Raw genomic sequence first — 20,060 nt, 5'->3', positions numbered from 1 at the left:
GTTTTTACCTTTAATGTATAATCTCAAGTATACTTACCGCCGCTTTAGAAGAGTTGTCTAAGCTGTTTATCATTGAATACCCGGTGACCATATAAAATAATTTATTCGTTAACGAAAAACAATGTCTAAAATAAAAAGAAACAACCATAATGAAAAATGTTGATTAATGATAAACAATTTCATAGACACTTAGTTTTACTTACTCAGAATTGAATGTTTCCCTAGATGGCAGCTTATATTCCAATGTTGATACCACACGAGACAATATATACATTTCTAAAACAGATTTCATTATTATATTATTCAATACAAAAATACTAGAACAATATTATATGAAATTTATTATTATTAATTACTTAGAATTATTGTTGGTGTTTGAGATAAAAATGAAAATATTTTATTTAAATGATCTCTTTTGTGTACAATTAAGAGTTCATAATTATTTGCATTTTCTGATGTCAATATTTCATAAACTTTTGGTTGGACATCACGTGTTAACTCTTTCAGATATAATATCCAATTAAACTAAATATTTATTACCATTAAATGTTAATTTTATCTTAAAATATAAATTTATTAATGATTTTGTCAAATACGTACCTTAAATTTATCTCCAATTATATCTGTTGATTCTTGTAATTCTCTTAGTGTAATTACTTCAGGAATATTATTAATTAAATTATATGAATCATGTGAGACCTTAGGTAGTTAAAATAATAATATATTTTAATTTACTTAAATAAATATATAAGCAGTTTTTAAATTAAATTGTATACCAAGTATTTTTTGTAATAATATGAAACTTATTACCTTAATTAGTTCTACGTATTTTAATATAATATTTCTTTTATAAAGTAATATTATTTAAAGTAAATAAATGCATTTTTATTACATTACTTTAGAAAGCCCTTCTCTAAAATGAACCAATTCATTAGTTGTGTTCACGAGATCTTCAACAGTAAGCTTCTTTATACGTGTTTGATTACGATTTAATAATTTGTCAACCAGTAAATTAAAGTATTCACTAAATCTTGGTAAAGCTTCTTCGATATCAACTTTATTTGGTTTCATATTGTTTCTAAATAAATGTTTAAATTATTATTTATGAACTGTTATTATAAACACAATTTTACCTTTCTTTATATTTGTTTAATTCTAGATTTCGATCAATAGTTAAAAGCGAATGTGATGATGAATTTCTAAGATCATCATTAATATAAATTTTAAAAAAAATATTAAGATTAAAGTAAATTCTAAGTCTCGCTAAAATAGTTTCGATTTCTAATGGGACTGAATCATTTAGGTAGTCTGTATTTAGACCGACTTTTTTCCAAACGTCCCATAGAGGATCATATTTGATTGAATCTTGGTCTATATAAAAATGTAAATATTGATTATTTTATAGATTTAATTGAAAATATTAAATTTGAAGCTTTTATTAATACCTTTAGTAGAATTTAAACAAACTTGATAAAATTTTCTGGTTTTATGAACTGCTATAGGTTCATATTTTTCATTTTCTTTGTTGAGAAATTCTAGTGGAAAAGATGTGAATATTTTAATTGTTGCTAGTTAAAACAATTTTATTGCCCACTTACTTTTCACTATGTGTTTTAATTTTAATGAAATTATCGTTGACCAACTGTTTTCATTTGTATCCGAATAGTAAGGATAGTTAATTTTAAACATACCACAAGCAAATTCATAAAAATCTTCGCATGGTTCAATAGTTTCATTTATACAGTTTATTAATGTTACGGCTGAAAAGAATATTGAAATGCATTTCCGTTATAAATTATTGTCTTATATTGTATATAATTGTAAATAATGGTATAATAGAAGAGGTTCAGCAAAGAACATATTATTTAAAAAAAAAAATTACCAACATCAAAAAAACGTGAACATAGTCAGCAAAAAGAACTTATAAAATCATAAGTCAGAAGTATGGCATTTTATTGAATTTAGAAGTAGATAATATATATATACATATAAGAAAAAGACATGCTAAAATCTTTAGAAATGTAGTGTTGGAAAATAAAGCGAACTGAAAATAGAACATATTATAACGCCTTAATGGCAATAGCATAATGGCAATATCGTATTCAAGTGCTTTATCTTTAATTAAAATAGATCCTAGAACATTTTAGAAAATTAACTAATTCTACCTATGTATAACAAATACATATAATATTATTATCTAAAACTATTTTATGATTTATTATTTTTTTTAATTAATTAATATGCCATGTAAAAATTAATTAATCTAAAACCCATCTGCACTTTCATACGCCAAAAAAAATTTACCTCTAATTTTTAAGAAATTATAATTATCCAAGAAAATCAGCGACTTGAATTTAACTATGGACCACTCACCATCTTACCTTTGCAACAAAATATTTTTCTATTTCGAAATTTTCCACTCTATATATTAACTTCAAGTCACAATAAGACCAAGTAATTAAATTATTTATCTTTAAACTCTTCATGAAACCAATTTGGATATGCAGTATTCCATATTTTAAGAGCCTTAAAAATTATCATATAGAATGGTGTTCAATTTTTTTAAAACCCGTGACATTTCGAAAACTATAACCAAAGCAGCTTTCACACTTCAGTTTATCAATTCACTCATATGCATACAAAACGATCTTACCATAAGTATCCATCTATTTAGACTATCATATACTGGTATACCTAGCTAAAGAGTACGGAAAATAATTAAAATTAAACTTCCAAATCACATAAGTCCTTTAATTTAAAAACTTGTATAAAAAATATTATCTTATTATAAATCATTGAATTGGACCTATGAAAAACGATTCTGAGCGATGACGGTTTGTCGTCCTTTATATTAGTAAATATATTTTATGACTAACGATTTGTGATTTTTTTTTTAACTTCAATAAGAAAAACTCATAAGGAACCTTATATTAAATTTTCAAGTTTTTTTGGATGCCCAAATTTTTTTTATCGACACTTCAAAAAAAAAATTCTCAGAAAAATCGAAAATTTCAGTTGTCTATAAATAGCAAAAAAAAAAACAAAACAAAATTTTTGAAAATTTTGCTGTATAAAGATAACTCTAATATAAAGATTTGAAAATTTCAAGTATTTACAGTGATCAGTTTCCGAGTTACAACCATATAAAAAAATCGATTTGGTCGAAAAATGGTTTTGAGTAAAAATTTACGTTTTCCGTCATTTTTATTTTGTTTTTCCCGATTTTTTTAAAAACTGTTGGAAAATGTTTACTTTTGATCTCTATAATGCACCAAGGATATTCATTATCCATAACTTCGTTCAAAATCTAAAAAAATACGGCCAATAAGGGGGGTGCAAACCATGGGGTTTTTGATAATTTTTAAATGTATGTAAAATGTTAATATATTTCATACTAAATACTAAAATGTATTTAAAATAGTATTCTATGTGTAACAATAAACTCGTGATTTAATAACCAAATTCATTGATTCGCATAAAGTTGAAAAAATACAGCCTATAAGGGCAAACACCATGACCCCCCCCCCCCTCCGTGAGTACGTCAGCGTTCTCCTAATGTATTAACTATTTCCAATTAATAACCACTAACAATGAACTACCATTTAAGTTGAAAATCAAACCACTTTTTTTACTCTAAAATATAATAATAGGCACAAGAACCAAAAAAATATATCAATTTCTCAGTTAGAATCTTAAGTAAAGCATTTATTTTGAGGATAAAAGTAAATAGTTGTAAATTGTAATAACTGTACTACTGTAGATTATGACTTACCTGATTGTAAACATGATTCCGATTGACAGATCGTAAACTCTGACCTGATATCTAAGATACATTTTTAATCAATATATTAATGAATTAAAGTTGATTTGTTTAATATTACGTAGAAAAATATCAAGGTCATTAGAACCGAACAATTATTTAAAAATTTATTTTTGACTTACAAGAATAATAAATGAAAATTGATGTGAGGAAAATTGCAATTACTGTTAATATGCTGATGGAAATTCTTTTTTTGCTATATTTCTTTTGAATATTGCCACTAAATATAAATAATTTTTAATTAACTAATTATCATTTATCTCGAATTAATCATATATTGTTTATGTATACGTATAAAACATGCAATTCTGCATTTATATATCTTATAATGAACAACTATTGTTGTTTATTCTTTTTATTTTCATTCTTTATCACATTATAAACTAATTTAATCCAATTTTATAACTAAAAATTATATTACTATATTTCTTAAAGACTTTTTTTAAATTAATTTGATACGTGTACTAATAATGAATATAACGTTGATACATAGTTCATAAGCAATTTACATTTATTAAATATAATTTTTCGGTTAAAACAATGAAAAAATAGTTAGGTTTACTATTTTAAAACAATTTCAACAAAAATAATATTTTTAAGATAATTTAATTTTAGTTATAATCATTAATGTTAAACTTACTTTTTATTTTGAGAAATTGTGAAGGAAGAAATTCCTTTTCCTTCAATATGTTCTTCAAACCCTTTAAACATTAATTTATGGTTAATTTGTAGTTTAAATATCTGTATTTAATTTGCAAGAGGTAAATTATCTTTATTTATCATTTTGAATTAAAAATATTTGAAATATAAAATTACTTACATACTTAAATCTAATTTTTAATATTTTAAAGTTTTATAATTATCTGGAAACATACGTCTATTATAAAAATACTCATATTTATAAAAAAAAAACTAATTACCATCATATTTTATTAATACCTACAATAACTAGCTATGTTATTGATTAAATTTATATACCCGTGTAAATCTTTTAATCCGGTATTTATATTTATAAATTTTATCACGTCTATACTTATGTTTGTTTTACGATTATACTGATTTGTTTAATTATAAATTTAGAAAAAATAATAGGATCCAATAATTATCATTTTTATTTTATTTTTTGTTCATAATATATTAAAAATATTAACTTTTTTTTAAAAATATACTTATTTTCAATTATAATTTTACTGAACATTCATTAAAATGGTACAGATGTTTGAATTTTCTAAATGATCCTAATAATGAATAATGTGTAAGGAAAAACTAAGTAAGTGCGTTTCTAAATGAATTTATTAATTGATTTTAATATTTCAACTAGTACAACAACAGTAAAATAACAATATTTTACTTTTATAAAACAAATACATTTTATTAATGTTTATGAATAGAATAAGTATATTCTATTACAATATTTCAATATATAATATAATAAGATGCATATACTTATGTATCATAGAAAAATTCAAAAATATTTATAAATTATTATTTATTTTAACTATATTAATCTTTTATTTTATATCTAACGATAATTAATATGCATTCATATATCTTAGTTTTTATTATAAAATAAATATGTATACATAAATTGTATATAAATATTCATGTTATTTTTTTATCTAACTACGTTAAACTAAATTAAAGGTATGAATTTATAAAATGACTATATAAGATGCTTATGAAATACGATGAACAAACATTAAATTACGTATTTGATTATTAAATAAAAATTTTACATTCAAAATCCTTAAAATGATCTACGATTTCTAAAAAGTACCAAGTATTATAGTTTTTAATATTATTAAACCTACTATTAATATTTTGTACGTTGGTTAAAATTACTACAAGACAGTTTCAGAATTAATATGTACTTACCCATATCGACGTAACAAAAAAACTAACACTATAACAATGTTTTCATTTGTTAAAGACAATTATTTCTATGTGTTTGGCTTGAATGAGTGAGAACGACTGAATGCTATTCAGCGCAACATAGTTAAGTTATTAGTCAAGTGAGTAACGCTCTATTGTACAGTAGGTCACTATTATTTATTAGTTAAATTTGAATGCGATAGTAAGTATCATTGTATACGTAAAACGACTTTGAACGGAGATGATTTGTCCACCTAGGATATAATTTCTAGTCGGTGGTGAAAAAGGTGATCTATATATTAATGACCTGAATATCCAACAATTAAATCATTTTTACGGAAAATGACAATTTAAACAACTGGTTTATGTTTCAAGGTTCCACGACTAGTAAGTAATACTTAAATATAATTTAAACTTAAGATAACATATTTTTAATTGGTCAACGTTCAAAACATTTCAACTTCTTTTATAATTATTGAAAGTTAACCTTATGGAAAATCTCATATTAAGTGATCAATTCTTAGCTACTTATACAACATTTTTTATACATTTTAACTACATAATAATTTGAAAATATTCATGATTTTGACGATTTTTTTCAATATCTGAATTTCAATAGTTTTTAAAAAAATGCGCTTATGTATTTTTATAATTTTTTAATCTTTATAGGACTAGCCCATGAGGAACTTTGTATAAATGTTGAAATATTTACGGGCAACGAAGTGCACGGGGTCAGCTAGGATACCGATGATTACTAATGAATACCCGTTCGAATTTAAACGAGTCCAATTTCCTATAAAGCTTTGTTTTGCTATGTCTATTAATAAGGCACAGGGGACAGACACTGAAGGTTGCAGGCCTTGACATCACGAATCCCTGTTTTACCCACAGACAATTTTATGTTGCTTGCTCCCGTGTCAGTTGGGCAAAAAATCTATATGTGTATGCGCCTCACCAGTGAACAAAAAATATTGTTTACAAAGAAGTATTATAACCTTATTAGAAATATGTACAGAGATAATATATAAATTAATAAATAAAAAAGGTACAATATAAGAAAATAGTAGTTTTTCGTCCTCAATTTTTTTATATAAAATAGTTGAATACCTCCCGGGCGAAGCCGGGTAAACCAGCTAGTATATATATATATATATATAGATTTAAGGATTATAATTTATGATTTGATGATAATAATAAGAATAACAACATAGAATGAGTTCGTTTCCATAGACTCCATAGAGCCTTCTGCAAGCGCATGCTATTAGTAATATGAATAAATCTTATTATTAAAACATGTTTTAAAAATATATCAATGAGGTATATCTCAGTATAATTTCATAGGTCATTAAGTTAGATAATCGATGCACATATTATAAATTGATTAAAATGGAAATAAGTTTAACCATATTTTTTTAAAAGATATATACTTATACTTTTCTAATGGTGTAGTAAACTCGTATTTAAAAACAATAAGTTCCATTTTATAATGAACATGATGTATTGGTATATTTCTTAATTTTTTTTTTTTAATGTCTACGCGATTCTAATCAAATTGTTTTAATTATTGTAGCTTATTGGTTAACTGTATACTGTTCTGAACCTCATGACGCATATTCGTAGAAATTATACACGCTACTATAAGTTATATACCTATGGTATAATATTAAAGTTTGTTCTTTTGAATTATCATTTGAATTGATACTTTGATACATATCTTTAAGTGTATTACTTTTGGAATAAAGTTAGACTGTTTATTTTATTTTTTCTGAGAGTAATCGTCAATCTGGCAAAAATATATTCATGTTTATTGTTCTTTCTATAAAAAAGATTCTTTTACCTTATTTATATATTTTTAAAGTAAATTATTTATCTAATCGAAAATTATGGAATTAAATCTGTACATTAAGGTATACCTACATTAATAAAATAACCATTATATAAGAGTCTTATAATGTATGATGAACAAATATTTTTTAATGTATTTGATTATTAAATATAAATTGTACATTTAAAACCCTTTAAATAATATACACGAATTATACAAAGTATCGAGTATTATAGTATTTGATATTATTAAAAATAATCGATGTTTCAAATGAATAGTCAAATTTAAAAAACAAATTTCAAATTTTATATTGAATATAATATACCTAAACTGTTAATATATTGTATATCCATTAAAATTACTTTTAGATAGTTTCAGAATTAATGTGCACTTACCCATAATCGACGCAAAAAAAAAAATTAACACTGTAACAATGTTTTCATTTGTTTAAGAAAATAATTTCTATGTGTTTGGATTGAATGAGTGAGAACGACTGAATGCTATTAAACGCAATGGATTATATTGCGCTGAGTAGTTCATAAATATAACCATTGTCTGTGAAAGATTTTAATGTTTGTACAAAAATGTATTTTACAAAACAAAATCTTTTGTTGTTTAAAATACAATATTATCAATAAATATGCATTTAAATAATTGGTAGAACTTCATATTTTAAAATAACACATATAGTTTAGTATTTACTTTAAATGAATTGTGTGGTTAATCGTTTAAACATAAATGAATAATAATTTAATATTCGATGATGAGAAATTTACACTATTTCTGAAACAGTTTTAATGTTGATTAATGATTAACCGTCAATCTTCGTTTATCTACAAACGCAATAAGTGATAAAACCGATTACCAAGAATTATTAACCAGTGCTACATTATGTAACCATAATGCTAAATTGTAGAATAATATTATTTTTATACTTTATAGATGATACAGCTACAGGCTTGAAGTTCTCTTGACAAAAGTAATTAAAGTATAGAATAAATCTGATTAGACTCAGTGAAAGGATAGAAAGGTTCGATTAGTATGGCCATTATACGTATTTTAGTCATTATCAGGAATGGCAGTTATGGGTATTGTTATATTGACATAAAATTTAGTTTTGACTTCTGGTTTTTACTTTTAGAGTTGATAAATTGTCCAGTAGCAAAAAATTGAACGAATATTTAAAAAGTTATAAGTTGAAACATATTACTTTAATAAAATATTGTAAACGTTAAAATAATTTTTTTTTTTTTTGGTAGATATTAATAAATAATAGAAAAAAATAGAAAAATACTTGAAAAGAAATACATTGAAATATCTTAGTTTTTATTAAAAAAAAATTAATCCCATTAAATAAATATAGGTAGGTACATACATAAATTGTATATAACTATTCATGGTTTTTACCTATCTACGTTAAATTACCGTTCTTATTGTTATATTTGTTTTACTTAAAACGAAATACTTTGTTACGATCACATTGTAGAAACCACCGAAATTTTAGTGCCATAATCGTAGTATATTTATATACTTAAGTATTATAATTTATAATTTAATGATGAAAATAATAATATAGGTAGATGGAGTTCGTTTCCATGGACTCCATAGAGTCTACTGAAGGAGCACTATTTTAGAGATATGAATTATGATTAAACCTTATTATTAGAATATGCATTTGAAATTTATCAATCAATTACATGACGAATATTTATCTCAATATGATTTTATAGGTCATTAAGTTGGATCAGCGATGCAAATAACATTAAAAAGTGATTAAATTAAAAAAAGTTAAATCATAATTTTTTTAAATACATATTTTGTTTTCTAATGACGACATGTTGCACCATTAATTCTAAACTCGTATTTAAAAACAATAAATTCTACATAATAATGAAAAAGGTGTGTTGATAAATTTATATATTGTTTTTTTTTTTTTAAATAATATTTGCGTAGTTGTTATCGAACTATTATAATTATTGTACCTTATGGGTTAACTATATACTGTTCTGTATATCATGTCACATATACGTAGAAATTGTATACGCTATCTTAGGTTATATATCTATGGAATAACATTCAAGTTTGATCTTTTGAATTACCATTTATTTGTGTGATAATTTGATACATGTGCTTGTGTATACTTTCTTTAAGTTTCTTGTTTCTGGAATAAAGTAAGATTTTTTTTTTTTTTGTGTGGTTAATCACTAACATGGCGAAACTTTATTCATGTTTATTATTGTTTCTAGAAAAGTATTCATTTACCCTATTTTATACTTTTATAAAGTAAATTATTCATCTAATCCAAAATTATGGAATGTAATTTGTAAATGATTTAATAAATATATACATGATTTTGTAACGATGAACGCTTTATAATATAATATTATATAGCAATATATGTTTAATTAACTTTATTATGATAAGTTATTTTATATTTATGAGTATATAGTTTCTAAATTTTTACCATTTACTCAATGTTTTAATTTCTTTAAGACAATAATATCTATGTGTTTGGATAGAATGAGTGCAAACGACTGAATGCTATTCAACACAACGGAGTGTACTTGGTTGATGAACCCTTGAATTTAAAGATGATTGATGAAAAACTTTAATGTTCTTATACATATGTATTCAACAAAAGAAGATTTTTTGACACGAATTAGTTAATTTATTATTCTTTCTGAAAAACGTTATTACAATTAAATATATTTTTCAACAATCTTTTAGTTTCAATATATACCGATTATATATTAAATACTTATTACAATATAATAATACAATACAACATTATTTCAATGGATAAATAATAATTGTGATATAAATCAAAAATAAATATCTATAATAATTACGAGTGTATTTTGGTTATAACTTGTAAACAAAAAAATGTTATAGCAATTAGTAGACAATTAAGTTAAAACAGAGGAGCTTATTTATGTAATATAACAATTACATATTACATTTATCTATAATTATACAAATTAGTAATAAGTATAAATAATAAACATAGTATTCAAAGAATTTGAACAAATTAAAAAACATCCTTTAATGTATTACCAAATTTGACATTTATCTTTTTTTGGATTCATAGGAGTACCAATCGGACAAGACCACGCTTTTGCGAACTCTGGCAAAAGTGATAAGACCTCCCGTACTCGAACCACATATGGACTGTGACGGTGATAAATGTCAAATTTAATGGCATTTTCGTCATAATGACAAAATTGCTAAAATGTATATAATTATTCTTAAGGATGGATCATAAAATATATATTATAATTATTATTAAAGTAAATTATAATAGTTACAAAAATCATCACTTTGTTTTCAAAAAGTTTTCCTTCAAATAGCAATAGAGAAAACTCGAAGAAATAGTATAGGAAAAATATTATGAGCTTTTGAATTTAAAAGTTTTACGAAATCGCTTAACGATTATGATTCACCTCAAACAATTTTCAATATTTGTTGTTATTTGAAAAGTATTAGTCGTAGATATTTGAATTTTCATCTATTATTTAGATTGGCATTTTCTCTAAATTGTTTAATTTTCAAAATATTTTACTTATTTTAAGGCTATTTATAGGAATTTGAAATATTCGTTTATGCTAAATTTATTTTTTTTTAAATAACGAGATGATATTTTTAGCAGAGTTAATATATAATTGAAAATGTAATACACAATTCCTTATGAGATGTTCTTATAATGATTTAAAAATTACTAGTTTTAATACTTGAAACATAAACCATTTGTGTAAATTGGCATTTTCTGTATATAATTTAATTTTGTGGTAGGTATATTAATTCAGGTCATTAAAATATTAACCACAATTTTCACCACTCATTAAAAATAATTTCTTAGGTGGAAAAACTATTTCCGATCATAGTCGTGTTTTGTGTACAATGATACATTTCATTGGATTCAAATTTAACACATAAATAAAAATAACCTATTGTACAGAAGAGCGTACCCACTTGACCACGCTTTTTTTTTACACGGAGTAATAACGAATTGTTTTCGGTGTGATACAATATACATTATACATATTATTATTTATATTTATACTAAATAGAATATTTAAATTGTTATTATCCATTATCTATAGATAATCTACGATATTACACAACAAAAGATTAATATATAATTAATAATATTTTAAAGGAAAAGTATACATACGTTTGCGTATGCTAAGAAAAACAATTGTTCTTGACTATAACGTTCCAAACCGGGTAATCTGGGTTCTTGGCCGTGTATTTCCACATAGCGCAGATATGCATAATACGCCTCCTTAAGTCCAACAATATCGGCCATGTTTTCGTCTAGTGTTAGTGTGCCGTTAACTACATACTATTAAAAACAACGTGCAGGTAATTTATTATGTATCCTGAATATTAACAGCAATTCCAAAATTACAGTAAACAATGTTACGCACGGTACTATTATGGTTGACGACCTTGATACCGTCGTAGCGGTTTATCAAACAGTTCGCTCTTTTCGTGTACTCTTCGTCACTTTTGTTCGTCCACCAATTCACCAAATTTCCCAGCTCGTTGTATAGTCTATTTATGTTGTCGAAGCCATGAGATAGTTCGTGCCCAATTGTACTACCAGTATTTCCGTAGTTAAATGCCCTGTTGACACGAGGCGCTATGCAGTAAGTAATTGCAATGAAATTCTATCTACTCACTGTATACACTTACTGTATGCCATCGCTATTTTCGTTGAAGTATAGCGGAGCTTGTAGGATTGATACTGGTATGACTGGAATTCATTATTACAATACTAATAGTTATAGCTACTGAAATAATAGGCTTAATGATCGCACATAAAGGGAAGTAAATAGTCTATATTTATTGATTTTTGTACAGTTTAATGTGTAACTATGATCGTTAATAATTTTTATGATATATAATAAATTATAAAATATTTGGTTTTTGCATTGGAAATTGATACAGTTTTATTATTTTTGATATAAGCAACATGAACTGTTTGTATTATATCAAGATGTGAACTTTACTTTATTTAAGGTGATTTATTAATTTGAAAACGAGTGTTATTAATATAAAGATAGCGTAAACTATTAGTGTAAAATATTATAATTTAAAAACGTCCATATTACACTAATTAATAAAATCATTGAAATAAAATTATAAGAAAAAACAAGGTCTTTTCAAATTTCATAATATTTTAGCGGTTATGCCAAACATATTATTACTGTATTTTGCATAATATCTCATATTAAATTTATTGGATTGAAATAGATAAAAATAAATTGATATACTAGTTAATAATATTGTTCTGAAACATACCAAATGCGTTCATTGCATGATCATAGTATGCATTTACTTCGGTCGGATCTATTTGCACTATCCACCTGAAAATGTTGAAGGAATGAAGTATTCATCATTGATATTTTAAGTTTCTACTAGATTATTGAATACATAAAAATATTACGTTTGATCGTTCCAATCCCTATCTTCTGTTAAATATTTCCAAAGTCTCTTGGTGTTAAACATTTGAATTGATATTAAATTCGCTATATGATTGTCGGTAACATTCAACTAAAACAGTACAATACATATTGTATCACCTAACTAGATATTTCAATTTTTTAATTAACAATTTAGAATAAGGTCAATTTTCTCACGTTTTCAAAAAAATTATTTAATACGTTGTCGTAATTATTTGGATATCCGAAATACGTTTTCATATTAGCTAATTTTTGTAAAGCAGTATTCTTTGTTTCATCGTCCATCCAACTCGTTTCATGAACAATTTTTTTAAAAGCCCATTTTATATTATCAGTCATTTCGTTTAACTAAAATAAATTTCACAATATATAAATATTAATTATTAAGTGTGTACCTTAATATATTATCTTAAATTTATTTACCGCCACTTTAGAATTGTTGTCTAAGGCGTTTCTCATAGAATACCCGGTGGCCATATAAAAAAATTTATTCGTCAATGAAAAACAATGTCTAATATAAAAAAAAGAAGCAACCATCGAGGTTATTAGTAAATGGTTATTAATAATAAACAATTTCATAGACACTTAGTTTTAATTACTCAGAATTGAATTTTTCCCCTGATAGCAACCTATATTCCAAATGAGCTACCACGCGAGACAATATATGCATTTCTAAACAAATTTCAAAATTATATCAATCAACACAAAAACACTAGAAAAATATAGTGTAAAATTAATATAATTAATTACTTAGTATTATTGTTGGCGTTTGTGATAAAAATAAAAATATTTTACTTAAACGATCTCTGTCATATATTATGAGTTCATAATTATTTGCCTTTTCTGATGTCAATATTTCGTAAACTTTTGGTTGGATATCTCTAGTAAACTCTCTCAAATATAATGTCCAATTAAACTAAAGATTTTTAATTAAACAATATTATTTTATTTAAAAATATATAATCATAAATAATTTTTTAAATTACCTTAAATTTATCTCCAGTTGTATCTGTTAATTCTTCTAATTCTCTTAGTGTAATTACATCAGGAAAATTTTTTCTTATATTATATGATTCATGTGAAATCTTAGGCAGTTAAAATAATAATAATTTAATTAAATTAAATAAATATATAAACACTTTTTAAATTAAATTTTGTCCTTAGTAGTTTTTTATAATCATATAACCGTTGTCGCTTTTATAAGTTTTATGTATTTTAATATAAATTTTTGTTTCGTAAAATAATATGAAATTGTATTAAATTACTTTTGAGAGTTCTTCTCTAAAATGAACCAATTCATTAGTTGTGTTCACGAGACCTTCGACAGTAAGTTTCTTTGTACATGCTTGATTACGATTTAATAATTTGTCAACCAGTAAATTAAAGTATTCACTAAATTTTGGTAAAGCTTCTTCGATATTAACATTATTTGGTTTTGTATTATTTCTAAATAAATATATAATTATTAATATTTTTATTTATTATAAATTTTAACACGATTTTACCTTTCTTTATATTCGTTTGATTCCCAACTTCGATCAATAGCTAAAAGCAAATGTGATGACGAATTCCTAGGATCGTACTGAAAAAAAATGCTAAAAAAAATATTTTGATTAAAGTATACTCCGATTCTCGCTAAAATAGTTTCCATTTCTAACGAGACTGAATCATTTAGGTAGTCTGTGTTTAGACCAATTTTTTTCAAAATGTCCCATTGAGGATCATAATTGATGGAATCTTGATCTATATAAAAATGTATATATTGATTATTTATTATTTATTTTAAGAATTGAGTTAGAAGTTTTTATGAATACCTTTAGTAGAATTTAAACAAACTTGATAAAATTTCCTGGTTTTATGAACTGCTGTAGGTTCATGTTTTTCGTTTTCTTTGTTGAGAAATTCTAGTGGAAAATATTTGTGCGTTTAATTTTAATTGACAATAACTGGTTAAAACAATTTTGTAGCTCACTTACTTTTCACTGTCTTTTTCAATTTTAACGAAATTATCGTGTACCATCCGTTTTTATTTTTATCCGAATAGTAAGGATAGTTAGTTTCAAACATACCACATGCAAATTCATAAAAATCTTCGCATGGTTCAACAGTTTCATTCATACAGTTTATTAATGTTACGGCTGAAAAAATATTGAAGTGCATTTTCGTTATAAATTATTGTTTGATAAAATGTATTATAGTAGGTATATAAACTATAAAGTTATGTTTTTAAATTCAAACGAGGTTATTAGTATTACTTAATACATAATATTTATTACATATAAATATTACCAATATTTATATATTTTATATAGAATCTAAAGTAAAACAAAAATTTTGATGATATATTATATGAATAGTAAAGTTGTAATTGTAATAATTGTAGAATATGACTTACCCGATTGTAAACATGATTTCGATTGGCAGACCGTAAATTCTGACCTAATATCTAAAATAAATTAAAATCAAAATATAAATGAACTCAAATTAAGTGGCTTGTTATAACATAAAATATAACAAGGTTGTTATCAAACCTTATATTTAAAACTATATTTTTGACTTACAAGAATAATAAATGAAAATTGATGCGAGGAAAATTGCAATTACCGTTAGTATGCTGATGGAAATTCTTTTTTTGTTATATTTCTTTTGAATATTGACACTAAATAAAAATAAACTTTTATTAATTATTTGTATCGTATTAAACGTATATTTATACCGTAGTGTGTTCGTATAAAATATACAATTCTGTTTATAAACCGATGAGGCTATAACAATCAACATTGTTTGTTTATTTTTTTTATTTTTACATTATCAATTAATTTCACCAAATTTTATAACTCAAAATTATATCAATACATTTAATTTTAAATCAATTCGATTTGTATTATAATTTATAATAATAAATAATACATAGTTCTTAAGTAATTTACGTTAATCAAATTTATAAATTTCCATATTTTTCAAAAATAAATTTCATTAAAATAATATTTATAATAATTAATGTTTAACTTACTTTCCATTTTTAGAAATTGTAAAGGAAGAAATTCCCTTTTCTTCAAAGTGTTCTTCAAAACCTATAAATATAAATGTATGGTTTATTTGTAGTTTAAATGTCTGTATTTTAATTGCAAGAAGTAAGTTGTCTTTATTTATCCTTATGAGTTTAGAATATTTGAAAATTAAAAGTACCTACATACTTAAATCTAATCTTGTTTTATATCTTATTAAATGAATATAGATACATAAATTGTATATTATATACATTCGTGGTTTTTTTTTAGCTATCTACGTTAAATTATTGTTCTCATTATTACATTTGTTTTACTTAAAATTAAATACTTTGTTTCGATCACATTGTAGGAACCACCAACATTTTTTGTGACATAATTGTTGTATATTTATATACTTTAGTACTATTATTCATGACTTAATGATAATAATAATAATAATTATAATAACAATAGAGATAGAGTCCGTTATTACAGACTTCATAAAGCCATAGAGCCTACAGCAGGATTACTTATTAGTGACATGAATAAATCTTATAATTAAAATATATTTTCAAAATTTATTAAACAATTACATGAGGTATATTTATCTCAATATAATTGTATAAGTTATATGTGTTAAAATAGCGATGCTCATATTATTATAAATTGATCAAACTAAAATATGTGAAATAATAATTTTTGAAAATTTATCTATTGTTTTTTAATGTTCTACCTTATTTTCTAAAATCGTATTTAAAAACAATTAGTTCTAATTAATTATTAAATTGGTGTATCGATATGTTTCTTAAATTTTTTTTTTTAAATATAATGTATACTGCTCTGTACCCCACAATCCATATTCGTAGAAGTTATATACGCTATTATAGATTATATATCTATGGTAAAATATGAAGGTTTTTTTTTGATTATCATTTGTTTTGTTTGATATTTTAATACATTTCTGAATGTATACTGTCTTTATATGTCTTATTGTTTCCTAAATAAAGTCAGTTTGTTTTTTTCTTTTTTCGTGAGTTAAATTCAATCTGGTGGAATTTTATTCATATTTTTTTTCTCTCTGTAAAACGATTCATTTACCCTATTTTATACATTTTTAAAGTAAATTATTAATCTGATAAAAATTATGTAATTGAAGCTGTAAATTATTTAGTAATTACATACATAATCTTGTAACGATGGACGCTTTATATCATTATAATATTATACTGCAATATACGTTTAATTAACTTTAATTATTTAATATGATAAGTTATTTAATATTTACAAGTATATAGTTTTTAATTTGCTACCGATTACTTTAATAGTTAAAATTCACTGTATTATTATTCATGTAATTAAAGGTATAAATTAATAAAATTACCATATAAAAGGATTTTAAAATACGTTGAACAATTAATATTAAATTATGAATTTGATGTTAAATACAAATTGTACATCTTAAACATAAAAATGATAACGATTTATAAGAAGTGCAGAACATTATATTTTTTAATATTATAAAAAATAGTTAATTTAAAAATCAAATTACAAATTTTAATATTGAATTACCTACATTATTTATTATGGTATACCTGTTAAAATTACTATAAGGTAGTTTTCCAAATAATATTTACTTACCCATAATTGAAGTAAAAAAAAAAAACTAACACTGCAACAATATTTTCATTTCTTTAAGACAATAATTTCTATGTGTTTGGATTGAATGTGTGCGAACGACTGAATGCTATTCAATGCAACGGAGTGTATTCCGTTGGGAGACGTTGAATATAACCAATGTTGATGAAAAATTTTTAATGTTATTATACTTATGTATTCTACAAAAAAAAAAAATATATTAATTTCGGCACGTAATTTTTATATAAGTTAAAGATATAATAAAAAATAATGGATTATTGTGCTAAAAATAAATAATATATAATAATTTATAGGTAAATTGAAATAAAATTAATGAATTATTTAAGTTGTTAGTCAAATAAGTAACGCTTTGCTATATAGTAGGTCACTATTATTTATGAGTTAAATTTGAATGCGACAATAGGTATCATTGTATACGTAAAACGATTCTGAACGGAGATGATTTGTCTGCATAGTATGTAATTTCCAGTCGGTGGTGAAAAAAGTGGTTTATATTTTAATGACCTCAATACCCAACAATTAAATCATGTACGGAAAATGCCAATTTAAACAACTGGTTTATGTTTCAAGTTTCCACGACTTGTAGGTAATTTTTAAATATACATTTAAACATAATAATTTGAAAATACTCATGATTTTGACGAATTTTTTCAATATCTGGACTTCATCAGCTTATTAAAAAAATTGTGCTTATATATTCCTATAATTTTTGAATCTTTATAAGACAAGCTCATGAGGAATTTTGTAAAAATGTTGAAATATTTTGAGTAAGCAAAAAAAAATTTATTGGTATTTATAAAAAAAAGGTATGTTTTAAACTTTCAAAGACCTATTAATAACCTTAAAGCGAGGAAGTTATTTTGAAAATTTAATTCTGTTAAGATCTGCATCTAATATAAATGACTGGTAATATATTTAAGTATCTACACCTCATACTTTTTGAATAATAATATATACAGTAGAATCTTCTTAATTGGGACACATTGAGCGGTGACCTATTTTTCCCTTATTATCCAATTGTCCAAATTAACCGAATAACTAGTAAACCGAAATATTCATTTTGGACTATAAAATTAATTATTATTTTATTGTTCTTTCTAAAGTAGCATTATTAATATTTATTAATATTAACTACTTTTTTTCTAAAAAATTTCAATTTTAATAAATATTTTTTAATTTTTAAAATTTGTTTTAGACTTAAGTAAATTTATGTATATTTACCTTAAATGTTGACAATTAGTTAATAGCTATTTAAACAATTGAATGAATTATAATAATAAATTAGTATCATTAATAATATATGAATTATGTATTTTGTTTAAATTTTGATTATTGTTTCATTCTTTATACTTCTATACTTTACTGTATTATATTTTTTTGTATGATGTATCAATATGTTGTAATACTAGCTTTAAGTATAATGGTTTTTAACACGATCCATAATTTTTATTTCATTAGATTATAAGCAGAAAAGTATTAATTTTACTTAATGATTTATGTGTTTTTATTTGCTGATTTTTTTTTTAAGAAAAAAAAGTATCATGTCCTTTGGATCAGTAGAAATTGAATCTCTTTATACTTAGATTTGGTTTAGTCATCATTGTGTTTAGTTTTAAATACAAAATTATTTAAAAGTATGAATAATAATAGTGATTTATATATTTAAAAATATCTATAACAATTATGAGTGTAATTAGGTTATAATTTGAAAACAAAAATAAGTCAAAGTAATTAGTAGACAATTAAGTTTATACAGAGGAGCTTATTTATTTAATATAAAATTACATATTTAATTCATCTATTACTATACTTATAAGTAATATGTGTAAGTCGAAAGGTGCAGGTAGTCGAAAATGGAATTTGTAATTTGCACCAAAATGATTTCTCGTTTGTTCGATTATCGAGTATTCGATTTTGAAATATTCGATTATTCCTCGACATCTTCGTAAACGTCAGATTTTTCGCCTTATATGGTGATTACATATAATATTTTTAATTGCCGAACTTTTTTTATATTCATAATAATACGATTTTATATAAACTTAAAACAATATGTGTATAAGCTCAGCTATTTTATAAATAAAACTAAGCTAAATTTATACTAGGATATAAAAACTTCTCAGTTTGTAATACTATCGAAAAAATAATAGATTTTAATTTTGGTTCAAATTACAATTTCTATTTCTTACTATCTGAGGATGGTGCATATTACATATCTTTATTTTGGTGCAAGTTACAAACGCATTTTAAAAAAAATGGTGCAAATTACACATGTAAATATTTTGGGTCAATTTTGTTGCAAATTAACTACAGCCATTTATTTGGGTTTTAGTAGCTCGGTGCATAATGACATAACTTAATGACTAAATGTATCCATCACGATGGTAGAGGCGCGAAGATAGGTAAAAAAAAATAGCGAGTAGCCTCTAACG

The 20,060-nt window shown here is 23.6% G+C and overlaps 1 protein-coding gene across 14 annotated transcripts in view; it reads right to left on the bottom strand.

Moving 5' to 3' along the window:
• Nucleotides 1-20,060, bottom strand: part of LOC114126313 (membrane metallo-endopeptidase-like 1) — a 62,526-nt gene that overhangs the window by 5,088 nt on the left and 37,378 nt on the right. The window contains exons 1-19 of one of the 14 annotated variants that reach the window (XM_027989631.2): nt 17,611-17,975; nt 15,996-16,056; nt 15,544-15,641; nt 15,378-15,428; nt 14,959-15,120; nt 14,797-14,886; nt 14,488-14,725; nt 14,248-14,428; nt 13,969-14,067; nt 13,733-13,898; nt 13,582-13,654; nt 13,406-13,493; nt 13,160-13,330; nt 12,967-13,073; nt 12,822-12,886; nt 12,213-12,273; nt 11,945-12,143; nt 11,689-11,859; nt 10,282-10,741 (exon numbers count right to left, since the gene is read on the bottom strand). In XM_027989631.2, coding sequence (XP_027845432.2) covers nt 10,568-10,741; nt 11,689-11,859; nt 11,945-12,143; nt 12,213-12,273; nt 12,822-12,886; nt 12,967-13,073; nt 13,160-13,330; nt 13,406-13,493; nt 13,582-13,654; nt 13,733-13,898; nt 13,969-14,067; nt 14,248-14,428; nt 14,488-14,725; nt 14,797-14,886; nt 14,959-15,120; nt 15,378-15,428; nt 15,544-15,641; nt 15,996-16,056; nt 17,611-17,614 — 2,259 coding nt within the window. In that variant the 5' untranslated portion in view covers nt 17,615-17,975 and the 3' untranslated portion in view covers nt 10,282-10,567. Of the gene's footprint in view, nt 1-37; nt 126-203; nt 277-356; nt 526-600; nt 700-897; nt 1,079-1,133; nt 1,372-1,445; nt 1,536-1,598; nt 1,761-3,772; nt 3,824-3,942; nt 4,041-4,460; nt 4,522-5,695; nt 5,813-7,912; nt 8,000-10,281; nt 10,742-11,688; nt 11,860-11,944; nt 12,160-12,212; nt 12,274-12,821; nt 12,887-12,966; nt 13,074-13,159; nt 13,331-13,405; nt 13,494-13,581; nt 13,655-13,732; nt 13,899-13,968; nt 14,068-14,247; nt 14,429-14,487; nt 14,726-14,796; nt 14,887-14,958; nt 15,121-15,377; nt 15,429-15,543; nt 15,642-15,995; nt 16,057-17,610; nt 17,976-20,060 lie in introns of those variants that run through there. The other 13 variants (XM_050200388.1, XM_050200387.1, XM_050200379.1 and 10 more) reach the window with 13 other exon arrangements.

The sequence above is a fragment of the Aphis gossypii genome, chromosome 2, assembly GCF_020184175.1.
Source record: "Aphis gossypii isolate Hap1 chromosome 2, ASM2018417v2, whole genome shotgun sequence".
Taxonomy (NCBI): domain Eukaryota; kingdom Metazoa; phylum Arthropoda; class Insecta; order Hemiptera; family Aphididae; genus Aphis; species Aphis gossypii.
This window is presented reverse-complemented; position numbering and strand designations above follow the sequence as displayed.